This window comes from Tenrec ecaudatus, chromosome 13 (genome assembly GCF_050624435.1).
Source record: "Tenrec ecaudatus isolate mTenEca1 chromosome 13, mTenEca1.hap1, whole genome shotgun sequence".
Classification (NCBI taxonomy): Eukaryota; Metazoa; Chordata; class Mammalia; order Afrosoricida; family Tenrecidae; genus Tenrec; species Tenrec ecaudatus.
In genome coordinates, this window is record NC_134542.1 from 85398767 (window position 1) to 85424481 (window position 25715).

At 39.8% G+C, this 25715-nt stretch overlaps 1 protein-coding gene and 1 non-coding gene across 2 annotated transcripts in view; both read right to left on the reverse strand.

Annotated features, from left to right (window-relative positions):
- Nucleotides 1-25715, reverse strand: part of KCNJ3 (potassium inwardly rectifying channel subfamily J member 3) — a 141196-nt gene that overhangs the window by 108090 nt on the left and 7391 nt on the right. The window contains exon 2 of the mRNA XM_075529816.1: nt 21846-22062. Coding sequence (XP_075385931.1) covers nt 21846-22062 — 217 coding nt within the window. The remainder of the gene's footprint in view (nt 1-21845; nt 22063-25715) is intronic.
- LOC142425058 (U4 spliceosomal RNA) lies at nt 20100-20239 on the reverse strand. The gene has a single exon (XR_012779439.1). It is a non-coding gene; the product is annotated as a U4 spliceosomal RNA (small nuclear RNA).

The following is a 25715-nucleotide window of genomic DNA, read 5'->3' on the forward strand; positions in this document are numbered from 1 at the left end:
TAGCCCTATTTAAGAAATACTGCTTTATGCTTACCAAATGATTAGGTCTGATCTACATGGCCAGTTCCAACATGTGTTCTATATATTATCCCTCTGAATTGTCAAGATAACTCAGAGTCCGTGGAGAAGATATTCTTACTGATCTCCAAAATTAATCAACTTTCAAAGCAAGGTATTTTTCCAAAACCTCCAGATAATTGGTAGAGATCATAAAACATACAAAAGTAGCAGAGAATAGGATCCAGGTGAGAATGATGGGGAGAAAAGAAATACACAGGACCTAAAAAGCTGTTGTCTGACTAGTGAAAAACAGTTATGTATGAGATCAGAGTCCCTAAATATTCTAACAATGTAATTTGCATATAAGGAAGAAAAGATGGCTGTTGGCACTAAAACAACAAAACAAATGAAATAAAATTTCTTCAAAGGCATTTTGAATGTCTAAGAAAATCATTCATGAAACACGGGCCATGAAGTAGCAGAACAATTACCCAAGGGAAGCACTAAAACTCTAAATGAGTCATTAAAAACTCTTCAGAGAAAAATAATATTTCTTCAAGTCAGATATATATATGTGTGCATATATATATATATCCCATTACATGTAAACTTTAGCAGTACTAGAGAGTTTCGTTTAAACCAATACAGCAGATTTTATTCTCCCAGGCAGATAAGATCCTTATTTTTCCATTTTAAATCACATTATATAGGCAACTGGCTAAGAGCCAATAAGCTCACTTCCATGGCACGGCCTTGCTGGCACCGTCTCCAGAGCTGAGATGTGTCAGGGAGTGAATTTTGCCACATGTTAGGCTCTACTCCCACTTTTGTGAGCCCAGTAGAACACACTGCACAGAGGGAAACGTCTAGCCTTTTGGACAGACCTTGTAACAGAAAGCATCAAGGGAAATCCTTCAGACAGGAAACAGTTGACTTATCTCTAACCCTTCTTCCGTCTGTTAGAATGACTGCAAGGTATTCTGCTGAAAGAGAAAGCCATGTTTGTCTACAACAGCACTCAGTGAACTGGTATCGTATAGCAGCATCCCAAAAATAATAGTAATATCAGGTGCAGTCCAGGTGATTCCAATTCAAAGCAACCCCTTTGTGGGTGTGGAGTCGAGCTGCTCCATACGGTCTTCAGAAGCTGGTTTCCGCACCTTGCTTCGGACATGGCCTGAATGGGTTTGAACTTCCAACCTTTGGGTTAGTTGTTGGGTGCTTATCCATGTGCACCACCCAGGGGCTCCAGTAAGAATAATAATATTAACAGCCCTTGCTTATTCTTAAGATTTTTAACTACACTCCTTGGAAGATAGGACACACATTTTGGAATTTCAACTACTCTCAGTGTTTTATTAACTGCCACTATGATTGCCATGGCCACCCCTCAATTGAAACCTTTAAAATTTGTTCAAGACTCCCACCTATTCATAAAGCATGCATCTATGGACTGCATTTTCTCGACCCAAGATACAAAAAACTCAAGGGAAATTGAGTTTGGGGCTGGATTACCACTGAAGTTCATTTTATAATCCTGTCATTGAACTGCTAACCCAACGTTTAGTAGTTCCAACCCACCCGCCACTCTAGGGGAGAAATGCGAAGGCTTGATGCTCCCTGACAGACAGCATCAGAAACCCGACATAGATTCATCAAGTGTGAGAATTAGCTCGGTGACAGTGGGCATCAGTTCAATCTTATACTCAATTCGGTGACAGAAAGATTCAAAGATTACAAGTATGCCTGTTGCTTCTCCTCGCAACTGTCTCTGGCTCCCCTGCTACTCTGTCTCCTGCTGAAGAGAAGAAAGAAGAAATAAGCTTTGCCTAAGCTGGAAAGTGGACTTTTCCATTTTACCAGACATTACAAATACGCAAGTCAGGAAAACCATCGCAGGAAGATAAATTCAGATCAAAAAAGATAGAATGTTTTCACTTGGAACACAGGAAGTCACTGGGGACTACTCAGAGGATCTTATTTGGGCAACATTTCACATATATTTTTAAGATAAGACAACTTCGGTTAACTTGAATTTAGCATTCCATAATGGATTGAAAACAATAGATCATCACTAACTGTGTAGTTTAAAGCAAAAAACGAAGAACATGGCTGGACCTCCATTTGAGCATGGTGAGCTGAAAACTGAACACACTGCCTTTTTTTCTCAGAAAGGATTACTATGAAGCAACGCCATCCTATATTTCACAGGCTATAAAAAATCTTATCTGCAGGAAGAAAATAAGGCATTCACATTTTTTTTAATTTTGCATTTAAAATATAAAAATTTAAAATGGCAGGCAGTGAAGTTCTTTTGAAAATAGGTTAGTGGGTAAAAATAAAGCCAATCAAACACAGAAAGAAACATAATTTATGGTAAAACATTTTTGGAGCTGATAATGCTCATCTGGAAAAATATATACACACACTCATACAGAGAGACTAGATCATTTCCCCTCTACATTCTCTAAATAGTGCTGCCAAATGCAGAAAGATTACAGCCATTCCTGGGTAGCTGCTGAATCGGCGCATGAGTCAGACAGTACACCCTGAGAGCAGAAGTAAGAGCCGAAATCAGAGCCGTGTGCGCACGAGGAGGCACGGACAACCTAAGCCTACAGTCCAAACCTTCTGCAGGCACTGCGCAGGGTGGCTCTCTCCCATCTTACGCTGGCCCCTATTATTTATGTATTTCTAGAGACTATTTTCAGGGCACAGAGTCAGATTTTCCCTGTATCTACATGTTGAGGTATAGAACAGTGGTACTATATGCTGCTAGAAATAGCACTGACAAATAATGACATGCATGTGTAGCAATTTCAGCGATGAGCATTCTCTCCATCCGCGAGTGGCGCGAACCTCCTCGTTTGGCGTTCCTATTGCATCTTCACACAATGTTCCACAATAGCTATCACATCTTGTTCCTTGTTATGTGGATGAGTAGCCCTGAATTTTAATCCATGAGCCTGATTTCATTGCTTTCTACCCACATTAATTTGTATTTGGCTACATTGATCAGCACACTCTGAATCAACACAAAGCTTCATCTCAGAAGACTTCAGAATTTTAAAGAGCTATATTCTCTTTCATTTTTTATATGCCATGGCAGTAGCTTGAGTGAAGATACACTGAGTAGTTAAAAAAAACACTATTGACCTTCTCTACTTGAGTACAGCAGTTTGCAAGTTTTAATATTATCATTAAAAATAACCTAGGTGTCACATACATATATATAGGTATGGTAGTAGATAGTTCTAGCAACATACTTATAAATGCTATGTGTATATTTAAACATACAGAGAGCTCATGGAGAGTGCCGTTATAGAAAGTATTTAACCATCACAAAAATGAATCATTGCCCTTGAAGGCCTAGGATCATAGTCTTGGCGACAGTTGGCAAAACAGGGTTTATAAAGATAATTTTATAATTCGGTCTAGTGAATAACATCTGGGGTCTTAAAAGCATCCTACTGTTTGGGGATACTGTTTTATGGTACAAAGGAGACCCCAGTCCTGAAATCAATTTATGGGGAACTTTTATTAAGACTTGAAGATTCTCCTGAAATTGAATTTGACGTTCAGGGTTTCCTTTGTAGCATCAAAGAGGCTCCCTGGTGGCATAATAGCTATGCATTGGGCTGCTAACTTCAAGGTCAGGAGTTTGAAACCACCAAGAGCTCTTGGTAGTTAGTTTATTATGCCAACCTGGTCGATAAACACATGTGGGGTTAATTGAAGGGTGGAGGGATAAATGGCTCAGTGAGCCTCACCTTTTGAGTTCTCAGTCTCTTGTTTTCTGATTGTCGGACCAGGGTGCAGCTTCCTTAGCCAGTTCCCTGCTTCAGCTGACAAGACTTACTTCCTGCAAGACATCCCTGAGGAGAAGTCACATGGACCGATGCAGCCCTGGGTGCTGGAGCAGCCATGTAGAGACCCCTGCCAGTGCTGAGATGCTTACATGCTCACTGATTAGGCTTTCCTCCTGCAGTCAGTGTCATTGCGTGTGTTTTGTGAGATGGAGGAGGACTTTGTGGACTGATGTCAGACATATGGGCTAATGTTGGATTCGTGGGCTTGGGCAGCACTGGGTTGGGATGTTTTCTTGATGCACATTTAACCTTTATATAAAACTCTCTCTCATATATGAGTTCCTGTGGATTTGTTTCTCTAAAGTACCCAGGCTAACACATTATGATACCTTGGGAGTGGAGTACTGGAGACACAAATCATAAGATGGAGAGTAGATGTTTGTTTGGCCTCTCTCCCTCATGGTAGTGTTTCTTCTTTGTCTAGCCAGAGGTCAGAAAAGCCAGAAGCTCAAGGAGAGAAATACAGGGCTTTCTATTCCCGTAAAGCATAACAGCCTCAGAAACTCACAGGAGCAATTTTATCCTGTCCTACAGGGTCACTATAAGTGGGCATCGATTCGATGGCAGCGAGATTGGTTCTCTGGTTTTGTACTCTAAAACAGTACTCTGAACAACCACCTGTCAAAGAAACAAGAAGTAAAACCAGGACTCAGCAAGACAATTAAAACTGAAAGATCAAGGACTCATGTGATCCATTAAAAACAAAAACAGCAACCTCAAAACTCATGGCCGACTCAGTGACTCTCTAGGACAACGTAGAGCTCCCCTCAGGACTGCAACTCATCACGGAAGTAGAAAGCCCATTCTTTCTCCTGCAGAGCTACTGGTGGTTTCCATCTGCTGACCTTGCCCATGGTAGCCCAACGTGAAAAACCCCATACGCACAGCCTCCTCTAACTAAGCACACAACTCAATAGCTCTTCATTAACACTCCCAATCCCTCTGACCACGATCACAGTTGGAAGTCCTAGTTAGGATGGGTAAAAGAGGAGAACAACATTTAAATTAAAAAGAAAAAAAAAGTAGACCAGAATAACTAGGCAGCAGGAAACTAGGGGAGGTCTTGGAAACTATTGCCAAGTGGACCCTCTAAATTGAATCTGAGGATCCTCCAGGAGACGGACCTTTCAGCTTTGACTGAAATTATTGTAAAGCATGGGACTATAAGAGTAGCAATAACCCCCATGAGGAATGTGCCCCTTAGAACAATCATTTCTGTGAAACCAAAGGGCACGCGGTACCCCAAACTAGAGAAAACAGGGAGTCACAGGGAAACCAGATGTGCAGAAAAAGGGAATTCAGGGGAAAAAGGGGGAGAACGCTGACACATTGCTGCTACTGCAACTAATGTCAACAAACGGTGCTCCTGAGCTAATGGTGAAAAAAGCTACTTTGCTCCATAAACTTTCACTGAAAGCATGCTACAATGTGTACAGTGAATTCGTGCTAGAGGAAAAAGAAGACTAAACTGTCATGGTTTGTGTACTGTTAAAAATAAATAGAAATGCCAAAAGATGGATGGCTAAATGAGAGTATATTAAAAGCAAAACAAAAGTCCCCTGAATGTTTGATATTGATGCAAATACTCTGGACAACACCCCCAGTGGTTTTCCGATTGTACATGTAGAGCAACCAGAGATCCTAATCTAATGCAGGTCGTCCTAGGAGCTCCCATTGAAAAATACTGGAAAAGAATTTATGATCTTCTAAGTTGTGTAGTTGCTGGTCACTGGCTATTTGCCATCGTATCCATCCTGGTTCAGAGAAGAGCTGCTTTCTGGGGTTCCAAGGCTTTATCTCTTTAAGGGAGGAGAGTGCATTCCTCCTCTTCCTGCCGAAGGATTGATGGGTTTGCACTGCAGCTCTTGTGACTGGCAGCCTCGCACATAACCCAGGGCTCTCCTCACTGGACTGCACCACATTCTAATCAAAGCTGCTTCCACTCAATTACAGCTCCCCAGTTTTCCACTGAACAAGTAAATAGGATCTCCTTACGGATAGTCTCTGCTAGCTCAGCCTTGGCCAACACTGACAAATGCAGTGCAAACCCTAGCACATCCCTGGATTTTAGCTCTACCATCCATCCTACTGCTCAGTAAATGGAAAACTGCTACTGTATTAATTAATTCTGTTGAGGGTTATATTCAATAAAATTTTATTAAAGAAGAGAAATAATAAAAGACAAAGGAAATAAAATACGTGAAAATGTCTTTGTGAATTTTTGACAGTTGCTGACAAAGGTAGGGAGAGTAACGTTAAGTTTCTGATAATGGCCATAGACAGGCCCAGTCCACTATCAATAAAAGCAAAGCTTTTCAATTATTTCAATTAAATTAAAACAAGAATTTAAGAAAGCTGATCTAATATACTCAGAGTCCCAGTGTGTTTGAGACACTCCTAGTTTCAATATTAAAAGCCCTATGTCCTAGGAAGTATTTCAGTCAAAGGACGTTTTAGTCAAACCAAGATGTTTTCATGCTTGAATATTTGTACTAATCCATATTATGTTCCACACTTAGCTATCAAAGAGATTAGGGAAGGACCCTCTAGGACAGCAGTTCTCAACCTGTGGGTCGCAACCCATTTTGGGGTGGTCCAACGACTCTTTCACAGGGGTCGCCCAATTCATAACAGTAGAAAATTACAGTTATGAAGTAGCAATGAAAATAATTGTATGGTTGGGGCGTTATCGCAACATGAGGACTGTATTAAAGAGTCGCCACATTAGGAAGGCTGAGAACCACTGCTCTAGGAGATGGATTGACACAGCAGCTACAAGTCGGCTCAAAGAGAGGTCAGAGTGGAGGCTGGTGCAGCACCTGGCAGGGATTCCTTTGGTTGTGCATCAGGCTGCACATAACGCTGGAACACAATAGCATGGATGGTCTCTTGCAATGTCCAATATATGTTATGAACTTTTAATACTTAAGGTTATACACTTTCAGAGATGCCAGCAGTTACTTTAAAAGGTAACGGCAGTATGAGAAATATCAGGGAAGTTAGAGAGGTAAAACTGCCCTCACTATGCCAGGTGTGAGGAGTTTCCAGCCAACTAGCCAGAGCCTGCCATGAGGAGGGATGAATACGAACCCAGGGGTTAGGACAACACTATCGCACTTAGGGTAGCGGTAATGCAGGACAACGGCCACCATTGCCGGGTCACTGTTATAATTGCTTTCTGACTGACCGTTAAAGAATAAATTGTTGTAATTGATAAAGCTAATTATTATAAAATCATTAAGGGAGTAATATAGAGACACATCTCCATTATTCACAGGTTGAGCTTCCACTCTTCATTAGAAAATTTAAAACTGTTTTTCACTAGTAAAGAAAGGGTCAGTCGTTTGTGAATGCTGTCTTATTTCCAATTCTCTGGTTTTTGTTATTGTTGTTTCATTCAGTGTCGTGGTTTCTATCTAGCCATGAAACTTTAATAGGAAGAATCGTGGGGCCTGTGTCGCCATTTCTGTTTAATTACAAACAAAGCTTTTAAACAGGAGCCTTTTGTTTGCTTGTTTGTTTGTTTGTTTGTTCCATCGTTTTCCATAGCCACATAGCTGTGTGAGCCAGGCAGTTTCATGCAGGACCCAATTACCTCTGATCTGGTCCCTCAGCAGCCTACCTCAACCCACCCTCCACCTGCAGCCAGAAGGATCTTTGAATCATGCAATCTAATCAAGGCATTCTCTCTCCTGAGTAAAATCCTTCAATGGCTTTATTGCTGAGAGAATTAGGTTCCAAACATTGGCCTGTAGTAATTGGAGATCTAACTCCAACCAATCTCCCTCCCCTTTCTCTGCACTCTAACAATACCAGTATATTTATTACTCCCTGAGGAATACAAAGGGAATCCTCAGTACCTCCAATTGTCGTGTCCCTGGCCAGAATGCCAACATGCTCTGACCCTCCTGATGAGCATCAGCTTTATTCAGGTCTTAATTCATGCCCCATCTCTCCACTAAGGGGGCTGACTCGGATACACTATGAATCCAGAGAGAGTATACTTATACCGTCCAGCTGTAGCTGTATTGTGATCTACCTCTATTTCAATGCATCTTGTCAGTACTCGATTTAGCTCAGCTTCTTCCTCACTCTGGACTGTAGGGTTCCAGCTTCGTTATCCTGGTACTCATATGCAGGGGGAAAGCTGGTACAGCTACAGTAGCTGGTACCTCAAGGTCTGTAGTTTGATCCCACCAGCCACTCTGAGGGAGAATGAAGTGGCTTTCTATCCCTTTGACAACTTTGCCTGGAACCCCCAAGGGGCAGTTTTCCCGTCCAATGGGCCCTATGGATCAGATTTGAAAATAAATAGCTATGAAACACCCCCCTGATCAGTATTAGAAGAATAAAGTTCATGGTAGAGGCTGTGAAGCACAAATGAAACAAATGTGACTAAAATAATAAGAAAAAGTTTTGATTATTGTAATTATGCTACAAAGACAGGCTGCTAGGAATATTCTAAGCCAAATGAAAACAATGACCGTCCCATAGATGTTACATCATAGCCACCCTACAGACCAGCGCAGAACAGCCCCATGGGGTTTTCTAGGCTGTAAGATTTGCAGAAGCAGACTGCCACAGTTTTCTCCCTTCATGAAGCTCCTGGGTTAAAACCGCTAACCTTTCTGTTAGCAGCCCAGCACTTTGTGTCATCAGGACCCCTATTGGGACTATAGATGTGCATACTAATGAAACAATCATACAAGCAATGGAGGCATAGAGTACTGTCAAATAAAATAAGTGATATTAAGCGAATATTCATGAACTAAAACTCCTATACAGAATGATACCAAACACATTGGTAAACAAAGAGCACAAGATAAAGTTACATTGGGAAAAGATGAAAACAAAAATATTACTGGGTAGAAGTATATGGGGAAATTTTAATCTTCATACTCCAAAATAATGGATTCCTACTTTTTGTATGACCCTTGTAGAATGTTTCATTAAAGCAAGCACATTGATGTCTTCCTCCCAAAACAGGAAAGTTGATGTAAATAAACCTGAGATGCATAGATATTTGCCTTATTAAAAAATAAATGGCTAAAGACATCAACTCAGGAGATTGGTAATACAAATTAAGAGATATGTAAATAAGCATATAATAAAGCCATTAAATTGTAAATGTAATGCTAACAATTGGCTATGTAATAAAACTATTTACAGTATGGCATGAGCAACATACTAAAATATATGTCTGAATGACAGCCACTTAAAATGTTAACTATTACAGCCACTTAAATGTTAATTATTACTATTTTAACAATATAGTAATTAAAATAAAAGGAAAAGGTTAAATTTTTCATATTGGTTTTTATGTCTTTAGAGAATTATAAAGTTTTACAAAATTATATTAACCATATGATAGTTCTTGCATGGTACTACCTTTTTTAAGGGAGGTCCATGTGAGTCCTACATCAAGAAGGGGAAAGGGGGAGGAGGAGGGAGGATGGGAGTGGGGAGACATTGAGATGATGACATGGGGGAACAGGGCACTAACCCACCCAGGGGGAGAGTATTGGTTGTGTCTCCACAGAATCGGAACATGCATACAGACCCCACCACAACACACCAAGCCAGGAGGGCACCATGCCATGTGGAGGAATCATGAAAAGACTGGACTACAGGGCTGGCCCCAACCAGAGCTAGCCTGACCCCACCTGGAAAAGTGTGCCACAGAGAACGGCACAAGACCTTCTGGTAGGGGAAAGGAACCGACCCACCATACCAGACGGAAACAAACCAAAAAGGAAACAGAGAAAGGGGCAGTCGGCCTATGTGCCTATGGGCACATCACACCCAGAGGATGAGGTCCCTGCATGGAGTTGCTGGGGCACAGAGAGGACAGTGGGACTAGCAACAGCTCAAGACATGCTGCCCTCTAACTAGAGCATATGGAGACAGTAATGGGAACACATGGTGGGGAGACAGTGGGAGAATGGAGCATAACCGATCAGCAATTGGAGTAAAGCCACGCCACGGAGCCACTGAGGAGCCCCAAGAATGGACTTCGGGCAAGGAGTGGTAGTCTCTGGATCTCCCTCAGGACCAGGGGGTTGAGTCCCACGGGGACCAGCAAACAGACCTGGACCTAACTAGGGTGTTTATTGTTTTATTTCTTTACTCTCATCGTTGTCTCTTCCCTTTTCTTTCTTCAGCCATATATTTTCTTATCGTTTAGACTAGAACATGGATGGGTTGCCTAATTATATAGTTTGGACCACGGGAGGGAAGCTGGGGGAGAAAACAATGGGGCCAATGGCCCCAGAAGGTAGAGGGAGAAGAAGGAAGTGGGGAGAAGGATGTGGTGAGTGAATGGCATCATGGGCAGGGCAACAACGAGGGAACAACCAGCATCTAGGAGAAGTTCGAGATCCTGTGAGTATTAGAGCAACCCCACGCTAGTGGAGAAGCAGCACTACAGAAGTGGAGGAGGGGGAAAGGGATGGCAGGGTAGGAGGAGGCAAAAGGAAACAGAGACAAGTTCTAGGAAGCAAAGGCACAGATAGGGAGGTTAACATTGGTGTGTATTTATGCATATACATCAATCCATTACAATAATGGTATTGGCCTATGCACATATATTTATAAGGCAATACACTGAAGCTGCAGTGAAAGGGCCTTGGCTCATACCTTTCCACAATACACATTGTTCTAATGAATTGGCAGTGTGTGATGCTCACACACACACACACACACACACACACAATCACTGAAGACAAAATGGGTGCATAAGCAGATGTGGTGAAGACAGAGGATGGTGCCCAGCTATTAAAAGACAGTGTCTGGGATCTTAAAGGCTTGAAGTTAAACAAGCGGCCATCTAACAGTGAAGCAACAAGCCCGCATGGAAGAAGCACACCAGCCAGTGCAATCGTGAGGTGTCATTGAACCTGGGCAAGTGGCATCAGAAGATTCACAACAAACAGTAAACAAACAAACAAAAATGTATCTGAGAGAATGGAAGGGGGTTGGAACAGAAACCCAAAGCCCATCTATGGACAGTGGCGCATCCCCCAACAGAGGGGGCACTGGAAGGGTGGAGTCAATCAGGGTGCAGTAGAGCACTAATGGGTCACACAATATACCTGTTTCCTGGAGGCCTCCCTACCCCCTACTATCACGACCTCAGTGTCTCCTCCACATTGTAGACTAGACAAAAGCATGTTCATAGGTATAGGCAAGAGATAGAACTCACAACCCATGGAACCCAGAAATAGGAATGGGAATAGAGACACCAAAAGGGTGGGCGGGGGCAGGGAGAGGTGGGGAGGGAAGAGGGCACCAATCTCAATGAATGGCACATAACCAAGCACCCCCAGTGATGGGGAAGAACAACAGAAACCAGAGGGGAAGGGAGGTGGTGGTCGGAGTGAGATTTGAAAATAATCAACAATCTACAATCTATCAGGGGACCACGAGGATTGTGAAGAAGTAGGGAGGAAAAAAAGGAGGAGCTGATCCCAAGGGCTCAATGGAAAGTAAATGTCTAGAAAAGAATGATGGAATATATGTACAAATATGTCAGATGCAACTGATGTATGGTCTGTAACAGTAGTTGTAAGAACCCCCGATAGAATGATTTAAAATAAAATGACCTGTTACAGGTAAAGGTATGGACTAGAGCATCTTGAGGAGATTTAGCAAATAGGTAGTTGTTGTGCATTAGAGGAGAACACAGAAATGCCAACTGAGACAGTGAAGCAGCATAATCACGGACAAAGGAAGCAAGGTGAGCACTACAGTAAGGAAGAAACAAATATGTTTTGAGGTGGCGGTCATTAGGGATGTGTGCACCCAGGTACGCCATGAAGGTGGTCTTTTAAGCATATTAATGGATAGTAGTGTACAATCTGCATGTAAGCAGAGATTCCAGATGTACTATATGCCCTTCTGAGACAACGTCGGGGCTTTAGAAGTACTATTACATAGAGTCCATGGCATGTAACAAGAGTGGCGTTATGTCAGCTTAGAGAGGAGGATGTGAACAGAGAGACAACACTGAGAGTAGCAGCAACTGCTGATGCCTAGACCTAGAATGCTCGTCTCGTGGATGGATATTCGCTTTGCCAAGACAGTGTTTTGGAGTGTAATTGGAGCCTATCCAGCATTTCTTAGAAATAAAACTGTGAGTTACCCAGGTATCTGTAACACCCTTTTTATGCTCCCAAACCCTTCTGCCTTAAATTGTGTTTCCAGATTACTTACCACTTTTGAACTATGCGATAATACACTTCCTCATTTTGTTCATTGTCTATTTTCAACATAAAAATAAGTTCCCACAAGGACACGCTTTCATTTTTAAGCTACTGTTATCAAATGCATTTGTGAACTAATGCAACTCCAGTGTCTAGTAGAGTGTTTTGTGTATAATAAGTGCCAAATAGATATTTTGGTATGAACGAATTTATTGGATAAAAGACAGAAAAAGGTGAGTCAGGGATAAAATAACTATATGTAAAAGAAATTCATTTTTGAAAGAGGAAGAGGTCATTTGAGGGTAAGAAGGTGGCTTGGTATTTGCAGGTTGACTTTGAGTTGAAATATCCATCCAATTGGAAAAATGCAAGACTTGGGTGAAGCTTGATAGTTTGGCTTGTTTGGCTTGTGAGGTAAAGGAGCAAGGGCAGAGAAGAAGCCAACCTTCATAGGAGAGATGAGGCATCAGAAGGGACAGTAATGTAAGACAGGAGAAATGGTTAGAAAAAATAAAGGAGACCAAGAAAAAAGAATAAACGAGTATAGTGTCTGTGAATCAAAGGAAGACATTTCAGCGTATAAAAGAACAAATATGAATAATGGGAGTTTGTATGGTTTTCTTTATGCAAAATCTGAAAGTAAATAAGAGAGGATCCAACAGATATTAGTTGGTAACTATTGGAAAATGAGATGTAGAAGTGGAAAGCAACGCATGGGAAATAGAACGTTATAAAGGACGAATAAGAACACTTTCACAGACTCCGGGGATGAAAAAGAGAAACTAGCTGTGAGGAAACTATAAAGAGAATAAGTATAAAAATGCAAGAGTCACATTCTTTTTTGATAGAAGACGTGGAGAGATGAGAAGCCAAGAAAGGGCTAGGACAGCTGGTACTGGGGGCATGGAAAGTGAGAAAAGGTCTAAAATAGATCCCTGGGGAGCCAGCCTGCGAGTACAAAAAAGACAATTAAAAAGCTGCCAACTAGCAGCAGAGCCCAGATTGAAGTTTGAAAGCAGCCAGTCCTAATGAGCCAAATCTGCAATGCTTTGTTTGCCTCTAGCAGTGCTCTCTCCTGGGAGAAGAAGCAAAGAGAGCCAAAGTTAGATGGAACCTACGTTTAGGCATTTGCCGTTGGAGCAACGATGGAAAGGTTAATGAGGAAACCGCAAATGCGTTTGCTCGTAGTCAGTTAGCAGACAGGTAAAATTCCTGGCGGCTGGGGCTCCGACTACATGCTCACTGCAGAACAACCATGACTGTGGGGAGAGTCACAACTGTGAGTCCTGAACTGAGACTTTCAAGAAAATTAGAAAGCAGCTCAGTTCTCACTTGCCTCCCCACCTCCTGCTGAGGCGACAGCCCCTGGAAGCATCCTCTAAATGAGAGGAGGACCTGTTTACCAAGGGCTGCTGTGAAGTTGAGGCGGGTGATTCTGAGTGATGGAATTGGGAGGGTGACGGAAGGTAGAGGATGGTGCTGCTAGGAGGTGGTTCTGACTTACACTGACCCTATGTATGTACAGCACAATGAAGCCCAACCCTGCCCAAGAGCGCTGTGTTTGATGACATTGTTGCTGCTGATGTCAATCTAGCTCATTGAGGGACTGCCTCATTTTCACTAACCCTCTGTGTCCCAAGCACTGTGTCCTTCTCCAGGGACTGGACCCTCCTGAGGTGCAAAATACATGACACCGCGTCTTGCTCTTCTCCCTCCCAAGGAACATTCTGAAGTTCTATTTCTTCCAAGATGGTTTTGCTTGTTCTTTTGACAGCCCATGATATAGTTAATATTCTGCATCAACACTGCAGTTTAAGGACATACATTCTTTTTCAGTTCTTATTCACTGTCCAGCCTCCAGAGCCTATGACAGGGTTGACAAATACAATAGCTTAGGTAAGGTTCACCTGCTCCTGGAAATAACTTCTTTGCTATTTAACGCTTTTAAAGGGGTTTGTTTGCTTTGCAGTCGATTAGCCCAGTGTGAAGAGTGGTTTGTTTTATCCACTGCTGCTTGCAGGGGTGTTAATTGTAGGTTTGAGGAAAAGGGGATCCTTGACAAGTTCTATCTTTTCTTCCTTTCTTTCATTTTTGATGAGTTCGATCTTGTCTCTGTTTATCATGACCGTTGCCTATTGGTCCAGTTGTGCATATTGTCATTTTCATTTTATTTAAAAGTGCAATCCATACTGAAGGTTGTACCTTTGATTTTCATCACTCACTGCTTTTACGTTTTCTACACTTTCAGAAAACCAGATGTGCCATCTGCATATTGTATATCAAAATTGAGTCTCTCTCCAATCTTGGTGCCATGTTCTTTGTCATTTAGTTTAGCTTCTCGGGTTGTTTACTTGGCATGGAATAAGTATGGTGAAAGAAAACCACCCAGACACACACCTTTCCTGATTTTAAAAGACATGGCCACCCTTTCTTCTGTTTGAAGAACTGACCTTTGCTCTTTACGTAAGTTCCCTATAAGCACAATGAAATGTTCGGAAAATACCATTCTTTACGATGCTATCCATAATTTGACATGTCATACACAATTAAGTGCTTGCATAGTCAAAGGCAGACAGGCAATCATCTTTATTTTCTTATGCATTAAATCATTTTATTGGGGGTTCGTACAACTCTTATCATACATCCAATGTGTCAAGTACATTTGTACATTTGTTGCCATCATCATTCGCAAAACATTTGCTTTCTACTTTAGCCCTTGATATCAGCTCCTCATTTCCCCCCTCACTCCCCACTCCCTCATGAACCGTCAATAATTTATAAATTATTGTTTTGTCATATCTTACACTATCCCACGTCTCCCTTCACCTACTTTTTGGTTGTCCATTCCCTAAGGAGGAGATTATATATAGATCCCTGTAATCCGTTCCCCCCCTTCAACCCCATCTTCCTACCACCCTCCCGGTATCACCATTCTCACCACTGGTCCTGAAGGGATCATCTGTCCTGAATTCCTTGTGTTTCTAGTTCCTATTTGTACCAGTGACATCCTCTGGTATAGCTAGATTTGTAAGGTAGAATTGGGATCATGATATAGGGGAGAGAGGGAAGGAGGAAGCATTTAAGAACTAGAGGGAAGTTGTCTGTTTCACCATTGCTACCCTGCATCCTGACGGGCGTGTCTCCTCCCTGCAACCCTTCTGTAAGGGGGTGTCCAGCTGCCTACAGATGGGCTTTGGGTCTCTACTCTGCCCTCACCCTCACTTACAATGATATGATTTTTTGTTCTTTGATGCCTGATACCTGATTCCTTTGACATCTCGTGGTCACACAGGCTGGTGTGCTTCTTCCGTGTGGCCTTTTTGCTTCTGAGCTAGATGGCTGCTTGTTTACCTGCAAACCTTTAAGACCCCAGATACTATATCTTTTGATAGCCGGGCACTATCAATTTTATTCAACACACTTGCTTATGCACACATTTGTCTTCAGCGATCGTGTCAGGAAGGTGCGCATCATGAAATGCCAATTTAATAGAACAAAGTGTTCTTGCATTGAGTGGAGTACAAGTACTTGAGTGGAGGTCCAATGTCCCTCTGCTGTCTTAATGCTAAGCCTATAAATATATTCATGTAGATCTATTTCCCCACCATCCTATATAAATATATTTACCTATGTACATACCTGTATTTAGGCCTCTATAAAAGGCAATCATCTTTCAGTGTTCTCTGTTTGACCCAAGATCCATCTGACCACAAATAATAATTTCCCTAAACTCATACCTTCTTCTGAATCTCTTTTACATGTGTACCATTTCCCTGTCAATGTATTGCTGTAACCTTTTTAGAATTACCTTTAGTATAATTTCACTTGCTAGTAAATACATTCTTTGATATGTTCTGCATTCTGTTGGCCCTGTCTTTGGAATGAGCATAATACACACTTCTAATGGCTTGACTAAGTAAAAGGCTTCCAAATGTTTTGTCATCAACCAGTGATGACTTCCAGTGCTATCTCTGTTGAAAGAAACATCTCAGTTGATAGTCTTCCCATTTCCGGATCCATAGTTTTGGGTAAGGTCTCAGTCCAATGTGGTTTTCCATCAGCTTCTTGACCGTATTGGCACAAAGACTATATTTTCTTATAGCTCTTATTGTGCTGCTTCCTATGGCACCCGTTATTTGTTCCATAGAATCATTCAATATTGAGACCTGAGTTTTCTTCAGTGGGTTCAGCTTTAGGAGTGCCAAAAGTGTTCTTCCTTTTTGGTTTTCTAACTCCAAGGCTCTGCACATTTCAGTCTAATACTCTACTTTGTCTACCTGAGTTTCCTCTTTAAATAATCGGTTCACTATTTTTCCCCAGCAGTTTTAGTGGCACATGGTTTACATCTCATACAATTCAATAGTTCAGTCATTCAATTACATCAAGGAGAATTGTACAATTGCTACCACATCAATTGTAAAACGCCCTGCCCCCCATGGTGAAATCGCCTCTAAAATGAGTTGTGCAAACACAATTAGTTCTAGTGCCCCCCTTTCCTGCCTTCATTACTTACTCCCCAAGTCCCCTTTCCCACCTATCACCACCTCCTACCCCTACATCCCCTATAAACCCTTGTGTTAATTATTCTCCTCATGCAGCTGCTCCTCCTGTGCTCTACCGCTGGGAGACCCAACAGAAAACAATGAAAAACAAAGTCACACTAAGGTGGTATTTTATTGCTTTTTTTTCTCTTCCTTTCGCTCACTCGCTGTGGTACTCACCAAATCTGGTGTCAATTTAAGGATTAAGAGTGTAGGGGTGGAGTCTAGGCTGTCAATCTGGAGATAGCCAATGAGACTTCTGTGTGGGCATGGCCTTCTCCTGAGAATCCTGGGAAATCTGTACTTCCTTCTTGGGGGCAGGAGACACTTTCTCTCTGCCATTCCCTGGGAGACATTGCAACTGACATGACTGATGCGGTGCAAGACATCCCTGAGGAGGTGTCTCATGGACCTACCCTGATGCAGCCCTTGAAACTGCCAGTAGCCATGTGGAGACCACTGCCACCACTGAGATGATTACAATGTCGCTGGACCCAAGGACTTTCTACTCACTAGCCTGTGATCTTCTATATTCAGGATCATTGCATGTGTTTCACGAATCTGAAGAGGACTCATAATTGGTATCAGACATATGGGCTAATATTGGACTAATGGACTTGGATACATATGTGTATTCATGGATTTGTTTCTCATAGCAATCCTACAGGACAGGGTAGGACTGGCCCTGCATGTTTCTGAGGCGGTAACTCTTTACTAGAGTGGAATTCATATCTTTCTTTTCACTTTAGGTACTCCATAAGTATCCTCATGAACAACGTTCAGTATTTCTTCTGACATACATTTTGTTTTTTTAAAAAACCTTCATTTTATTTTTTAAATATATGTATCACATCATTCCATAGTTCAATAGTGTGAAGCAGAATCGTACAACAGCTACCACCATTTCCAAACATTATTTTTCTGCATGGACTCCTGGACATCACCTGCTCTGAGGAAGCAAACCTTCCTGAGTCAAACTTTGAGTGCCTTCCAAGCTGGAGGCTCCCCACCCTCTGGCACTCTATCAGGGCATATCCCACTGCTGATCACACTAATCTTAATGGGCAGAACAGGGAGTTTCATGAATGTAAAAAGTCATACCTGCCTAGGATTTCGTGAATTTCAAAAATAATATACTCACTAATTATTTAATAAGTTACACATATCCCACTAGAAACCAGTATTTTTATTGTTATGCATATGAGTATTTGTCAAAAAGTATTGGTAATAGAATTTGAGTTTATTTAGGCACTGGTCTATTCCAAACAAAACATGATTAACTATATCTCTGTTACTAGTGGATGTAAGACATTAAAGGATTTTTTTTTCTTCCAGCACCACAGTGTGCATGCTCGTTGTTGAGGGTGGAAGGGCGAGCCTAGGAGAATGTCTTGAGGAAACCACGTAGCTTTCCATTCTATTGCTCTCTTCTACCCTCTGCTTTGTTTTTTGTTGAACACAATGGGAATCCCCAGAGGTTTTCAAACTCATTGTTTTTGTGTGGTGTAAATCAAAGGGTGCAGAACACTTCAGGGAATTGTTGGAGATAAGGAAGCACCGCCTAGAGGAGTGATAGACTGCAATGGGCGATATGCCAAAACCCAATAGCTTCACATTTTGATATTTTTGCTTAATAAAAGCTTTCGTAATCTTATAGCATTTTTTACTTACTCTTACATCTGTGCATGCATGTGTGTGTTATTTATGTATGCTTATGTGTGTGGATAAATAAATATATGGACTTGTAAAAGGCCATGGAAATATTCTTTGTTTCATTTTTTCCAGAAAATTGTTGCAGGTCCATCATTTATGTCTAAAGTATCATTTTCTTAAAATATTAATGCTGCCTTTGCTTTATAAGCAAACCCCAATCACTCTGTGTTTTCACTCTCCCTCTTACTCATTACACTCCTACCATCTCTGCCTCTATCACTGTATTGTCATGACTCAAGTGCATTCCCAACTCACAGCCCTGGCACCTGCTGTTTCCCAGCACCTGCTGTGCTCCTGCTCTCTCTCCCCTAGTCCTGGCTCAGCATTCTCTTGGCCCTTTGGGTACCTTAAATACCAGGTCCCAAGTAGATCATCCTTGACAATCCACCTCAAGTAACTTGGCATGCATTTTTTATCACAACTTGCTCTCTAATATTTGATTCCCCTGGCATATTACCTGATAACATCTTGCTTACTTATTTGTGGTATACCACATCCAATTAGAATATAAGGCTTTAAAGGGATAGGCTGTGTGTTTCAGTCAGCATTACACCTCCAGCATCTCAAAGACTTTCAAGTACATAGCAGCAATTCATTAAATGTTTAGTCTAGTCTACTAGAAGAGTAAATTTTTAAAACTTGGGATTTTAAAGCTAAGTAGGATGGAAACTTGCATTCAGCTAAATTCACAAGAGTATGTACCAATTCACAAAAGAGTTCAAACTCCATGCTTGTTCCAAAAGAATCCAGAAATATGAGATCCATACTTATTCTAATCAGTCAGCAAGATATGAAAGTACTATTTATTGTGGCAGAAAGGATTAAGAAGGAAAAGTACTTATTATTAATCTGAATACATCCCAGTATATTTTTGAATGATCACACGGACAGAAAAAAAGTCTGTGTTTTTTTTAATTTTTTGCTTTGTTTTGGTTTGTTTTTTTTTTAACCAGGCCCAAAGAGGTCTGGAAATGTAGGCAGAATTTATAGGGTTTGAATAGTCCAGGATTAAATTAGTGACAGTGATATCCAAACAAAATGCCAGATAAATTTTCAATGAAACAAATTCTAGAAATTATGAATAATGTTTTGCTGTTTGTCTTGCTATATTAGATCAAGAAACCAGGCTTAATTAAGAGGTAATGAGGAAGCAGACTTGAAATTTTCTTCATAAAATGCAATCCCCAACTAAGAAATGAAGTCTTCAGCCAAGTTTACATTTTCTGCGGAAAATATTCTTCTCCAATTCAATGTGTTTTAAATAAAATTTGCAGTTCTAAACAAAAATCTAATATTATCAAACTCATAATGATTATCTGTAGGACATTAGTTATTAACTATGATGCCATAAAATGAAAATTATGAAACTCTGAAAGACCTATCATCTAAGAGAAGAATAAAATAAAACAAAAATCAAAATCTAACTGCCACTGAGTGGTTGCCAACTCAGAGTGACCCTACAGGACAAGTCAAACTGCCCCCACGAGTTTCTGCAAAATCTGAAAATAAAAAGAACTAATAAACCAGGACTCTCTGACAAACTCAATTTGAAATACCTTCTACAAAATACTAGCTTTGAACTCAAGATTACCAAAGTTAAAATTTTTAAAGAAGATTCGGAAGCTATTCCATATTGATACTGAAGGAAGAAAGGCATAATCCTTAAATTATCTTGAAACAGGAAATAAAATAGCTATTACACAAATATTAACAAAATTTAAATGTGAATCAGGGAACAAATTGCAGTATTATTATTATTTATTTATTTTGCTCAGTCTCCGTAGAGACTGTCAAAAATTGCCGATGCCGACTATATTTCAAGTTGCCACGGCGGGGTATTGGGAAAATTTTCAATTAGCAATAATCACACCTCGGATAAACCTCACTGGCTATGATATTGCCACTGCGCAATGCTCAAATTGTAGTATTCTTATTAATAACAAATCTCCTGATTTTTAAAAACTACATTGTTGTCTCACAGGGGGATATTCTCATTCTTAATAATATACACAAAAGTATTTAATGATACATAGGAAAACATGGATAGCTAGATTAGTATATAGAAACAACTAATGAAAGATTTTAAGGCTAAATAGTGTAGAAAAAAATTTATCATGTCAGTAAGCAGGAAAATAATGAACACTCCATAAACTAAAGGTAAATGTATCATAGACAGATCCATATGTTATAAAAACGAAAACAATAAAAGGGCTACAATAACTATTTACACATTAATTGTAATTCTTGGCTAATTAGCCTTGTTCTTTACTAATATATGTTTTAGCAAAACAAAACATCATTCCAATATTGAAGTAAAAACTTAATAAAGGATTTATAATGATAAAACAGAAAATTCAGATATCAAGCTTCAGATACACATTGATTAGTTCAATCATTTCTGATTTTTCTTAAAAAGTAAAACAATCATAATGTAAGTAGTGTCAAGCTTGTAATTCTTCATTTTTAGAAGAAAAAGAAACAAAATTCAATATCTTGCCAAATTTTTCAACAGGTGTTACGTAGCAGAGATGCAACTCTGACAATGAACAATCTACCCTGTGCCTTGGACAAAAACAAAGGCCACACACCAAAAATCCCACACACTAGTATAGAGCTTGAGTTTATCTGTAATATTGTAAATGCTAATTTTAATAATGTCATTGTTTCTATAAAGTAAGTAGCATTTTGAGAGATAATCAAAATGACTTTAGTAGAAGGAATTTAATCCAAAAAATGCCACCCTAGCTCATTGTTTGTAGAAAGAAGTTAAAGTCTCTCTAGATATACAGATAAGTTCACAAATAGACATATACACATCTATCTAGATATATAGCCAGACATGGCTAGACCCAAATAATATACTCACACTTAGTGGTAAAGACCAGTGTTAAGCTGCATCTTAATAAATAATATATATATTATTTAATATATAACATATTTTATATACATTGAATCTATATGTAACATACATATATATAGAGAGAGAGTCTTGGGTGCATCTGGGTGTAGGCACGGACCTATTTTGACATCAAAGCGCTGCTTTAGCATGCACACACATACACACACAGGCAATTTCCCACTGAGGTTACAAGTAGCACCATTTCAAAGTTCCATCAGTGACACCCGGGATCACACTCCCCAAGGCAAGAAACACATGCTGAGCCCAGGCTGCTCACTAATGACACAGATTTTTCTTTTACCTTGAAACTTTAAAGAAAAATCATGATTATAGGAATTCCAAGTGCATAATTAAAACAGAACAGCCCGAGAAGTCATTTGAGTACTCTCCCCCGAATTTTTGGCACTGAGTATTTGAGAGAATATCATGGGTGGAACCATCAAAACAGTGAATCATGATTTTCGAAGTAGTTGTCAATTTAATGTTACAAAGAAACAAGAGGCAAGTCTGTACTTTCATTTACGTGAGCGCTCTGAGGCATTTCGTTCACGTTGTCACAGATTCTGTGCACATACATTATCACGGACTAAAGAAACGTGATGACATAGCTATGTCTACTCACCAGTTGTTTCCACAATGCCTTCTAGGATGACGACAATCTCGAATTGTTCACTTTGCATGCTTCGCTGGGACAGGTCATAAAAGGGGCTTTTGGCATCAATCACGTGGCAAATCGTGAGGGGGGAAACAAGAAAAAGTTGATCTGCCCCTGTGCTAAAACCTACATCCAGTTCAAGTTGGTCAAGGGGTAGGAACTCACCCTCAGGTGTCTGCCGAGACTAGACAAGCACACAGAAAAAGAAAAGAAATCACTACTTGTGCTGAAACTTTCAAGACAGCCCAACAATAATTTACATCATTGCCAACATTCTGCACTATCAATCATCTGCAGCAAAATCCAAACAAATCATTATGCAACCATGTCCTAGCAAATGGGCTGAAATACCACCTAGCTCGTGCGGAGCATATATGCATTATTTATAACATACAACTTACTATAATTACCATTCCCCAACTCATGAGCTTTGGAGAGATGCCTGGCCCAACTATGGCTGTTAGCACAAACTACAGAAGTGAGCGTGTCTGTGAGGGACAGAAAGCATTGCATAATAAATCATTGCGTGCCAGATTCTCAAAAAGGCAACTCCACTGGCCCCAGTTATCCAGTGGACTGCCCATCCTAGCAGCCCGAACGGGCAGAGTAGACCTGCCCCTGCGGGTTCCGGAGGCAGCACATCTGTAAGGGAACAGGCTGCATGGCTTCCTTCTGTAGATCAGCTGGCAGCTAACAGTTTTGCTTAGTTTCTGAATACTCTAACAAGTGAGCCACCAGGCCTCATTTAACAAAACAGGTAGGCAAGCCTTCTGGATTCTTAATGCTGAAAGGTTTATGTAAGGACTTCCTAAATTATGAAAAATGCAAGCACATTAATTTGCTTTTCAATGATAGTCAAAAGTAGCAGCTATAAACTCTGACAGGAGAGCAAAGGTGTTATGTGAGGACTAAATTACAAAATGAAATAAAATGAACAGCTTTGCTAATGGATTTCAAACTCATTTCAAAATTTAACAATGAACGGTATTGAAATGGCCCATTTCTTGATTTTATAATATTGAAAACACAGTGAACAAATTTTGTTAATCTGGAGTTTCCTGAATCAGACAGCAATTTAAAATATCTACATTTCATAAGTTCATAGTTTTGCCAAACTGCCATCAAGTAGTAGATCTGAGCTTCAGTATAATCCAGTAAACTGCTACAAAATCAAAACTCAAATGCAATGTCATTTAATTGATGATTCTGACTTGTGGCTGCCCTATGGGTTTCCAAGATTGTGACTCTTTATGGGAATAGAAACTCTCATCTTTTTTTACCAGAGCAGCTGGTGGTTTTGAACTGCCGACCTTGCAGTTAGTAGCCAAATGGAAAAACTATTACACCACCAGAGCTCCTAGAAAAGTGATACTCTCTGATAATAATAAGTGAATAAATACTAAATATAAACAGACTCAAAAGTTACCTTATTCATCTTTCCTTTTTATGCATTTTTGTTACATTTCCATTCTTGTTACCTCTCAGAATTATGTAGTAGAAAAATGTTTCCTTTAATTTATATGATGATGGTGGTGGTAAAATAATGGCTTGGGAGTCGGTTAGATAGGACTTGTGGGGGGAGGGGGAGTCCATTGATTTAACAGGCTTTTTGCAAAACGAATAAAAAAGGAACTGTGCTCCTCAATGAAATGGTAGATGAAGACAAACTATCTCATACTTAGGGGTCCCAAGATGTATATGATCGTAAATGAGTACGAAAACCCTTTAAAGTGTAATTTAGTGCGATATTCTCAGAATGAAGAGTTTCAAACCAAAGGTGGTATCGCATCAACCGCTTAAAAAGTCTCAACCGAAGGCACAGCACGTTAGAGAGGTTACGTCATCCTCAGTGCTACTCACTAATATTCGTGGTGGTTGTTTTTTAATCCAAAGGAAATTATTAAGAAATTTTGCTTCTCTACCTTGAGACTAGATGAAAAAATACGAAGAAGAAAATCTGACAGAGGGTAAAATTCACCCAAAAATGATAGAAGAAACTAGGTATTCTAAAAACTAGATATTCTAGATCACTGATTTTTACACACGTATTCATTAACTAGTAAAATCTGCAACCTCCCAACTATATTCTTTATTACAAGTATTGATTCACATTGTTAAAAGAGCAAATAAAAAATGAATAATAAGCAAAAGGCCGGTACCCTTGTTTACTCACCTATGTAGAAATTGGTGCTATAGAAACACAAGGTGGTATTCTGATGATAATAATTAGTGATCAAAATTTGAGTAGTTATTACAAAGCCATCTAAAATTCGCTCTTTCAGAGCTAAATAAGAGTGTTAAGATAGTTTTTAGGCAACTTTTTCCTTTGCAATAATTTTCAACCAAGATAGAGGTTTTATTTTCATGTCTTGTCGATCAATATTAAATTAGTTTTATTTTCTTTCTTATTTGTGTCTAATCCTAAAAGCTTTTGGAGAGAGCTATTAAAATTTCTCAAACAATCCATTAGTAGAAGCAGCCTAGCTATAGATAGCTATCAAGAGAATGGCAACCTGGGGTGAAAATATAGTTTATTTTTAGCAATCAAAGTAGTTAATTTCTATATAGTGATTTAGACTTGAGTAGGCACCGGTCTGTTCTATTTAGACTCAATATACTTTCTGACGTTAAAAGACTGTCATATGCTCAATATCCTACCACCATTCTAAGTCCACCCCCTCTTGTCCTGGCCTCCACTGTCTGTGGTGTTTACATTGCAGCCACCCAGATAACCTAGAATACCCTGCCAACCCCACCTCATGAGATAACTCTTAATCACATCAAAAATCATTTGGGCATATGAGGTAACATATTCACAGATTCTGGGCTTAGTGTCTTCGAATAAAATATTTTCCTTATTCCCTACCAAACCTTCGCATAGCTAAAAGGTGGTCATCCATTATGCAGCACTGTGGGAAAAGTGATGATGAAAGATATTTTCCATAGTTATGCATTTTCCAGCTACCTCAAGTTTGCCATATATGCTTTGAACATTAATTTACAATACTATTTATGTTTTCAGACAGTCACATATGGGTGTGTGAGTTATTTGTAGGGACACATTATTTGCCCCAAAAAGCACAGTAACCTTTTCTTAACTATAATTATTTCTTTTTTAAAAGACTCTAAGAGATCATACATATTCATACTTTTGTCTTCTAGATCTTTTCCCAGTATATTAGACTATTTAATATTTCAACTTTTAGTGCACTCCCCTTTTTGATTTTTGTTTGTCTCCTGAACTTATCATAGTCAGAGAACCCAAGTAATCATTGTGGAATTAATTTAATAGGGGACTTTGGCTCAAGTCAAAAGTGAAAGGTGTGGTTTTAGCAAGGCAGGTGCTTGAAGCACTGAACCTGTCTGAAATTTGAGCCCCTGGCTAGAACAAGATTATATTCACATTCAGTAAAATACACTACATGTTCCAGAAAACTATGTTTGCTTACTGAATATATTTGTCATAAGGATACACATCAGCTCTTAGAAAACAAAATCCTAATCTAGGATTTCCTAATAGACTGATGAAATGGACCTAAATTTCAGAGATTCATGGAAGTAAAACATTAAAAAAACAAATTTCATGTCTTAGTTTTAAGTCTCTTGACTTGCATGAGTGAGAGAAATTGTGTTCAAGGAACTACAGTGTAAACATCGACATGAAAATAATCTAAAACAAAAAGATAAAAGGGAGCTTGCAAAATTACATGATATTGTTAGCATTAACCTGAGCATGTGATAAATCAGTAGCACTGATATACACTAATTTTATAATTCCCTTATTTAGCCATGAATTATTATATTTTAATTATAAATATTTAATAATAATAATTAGGA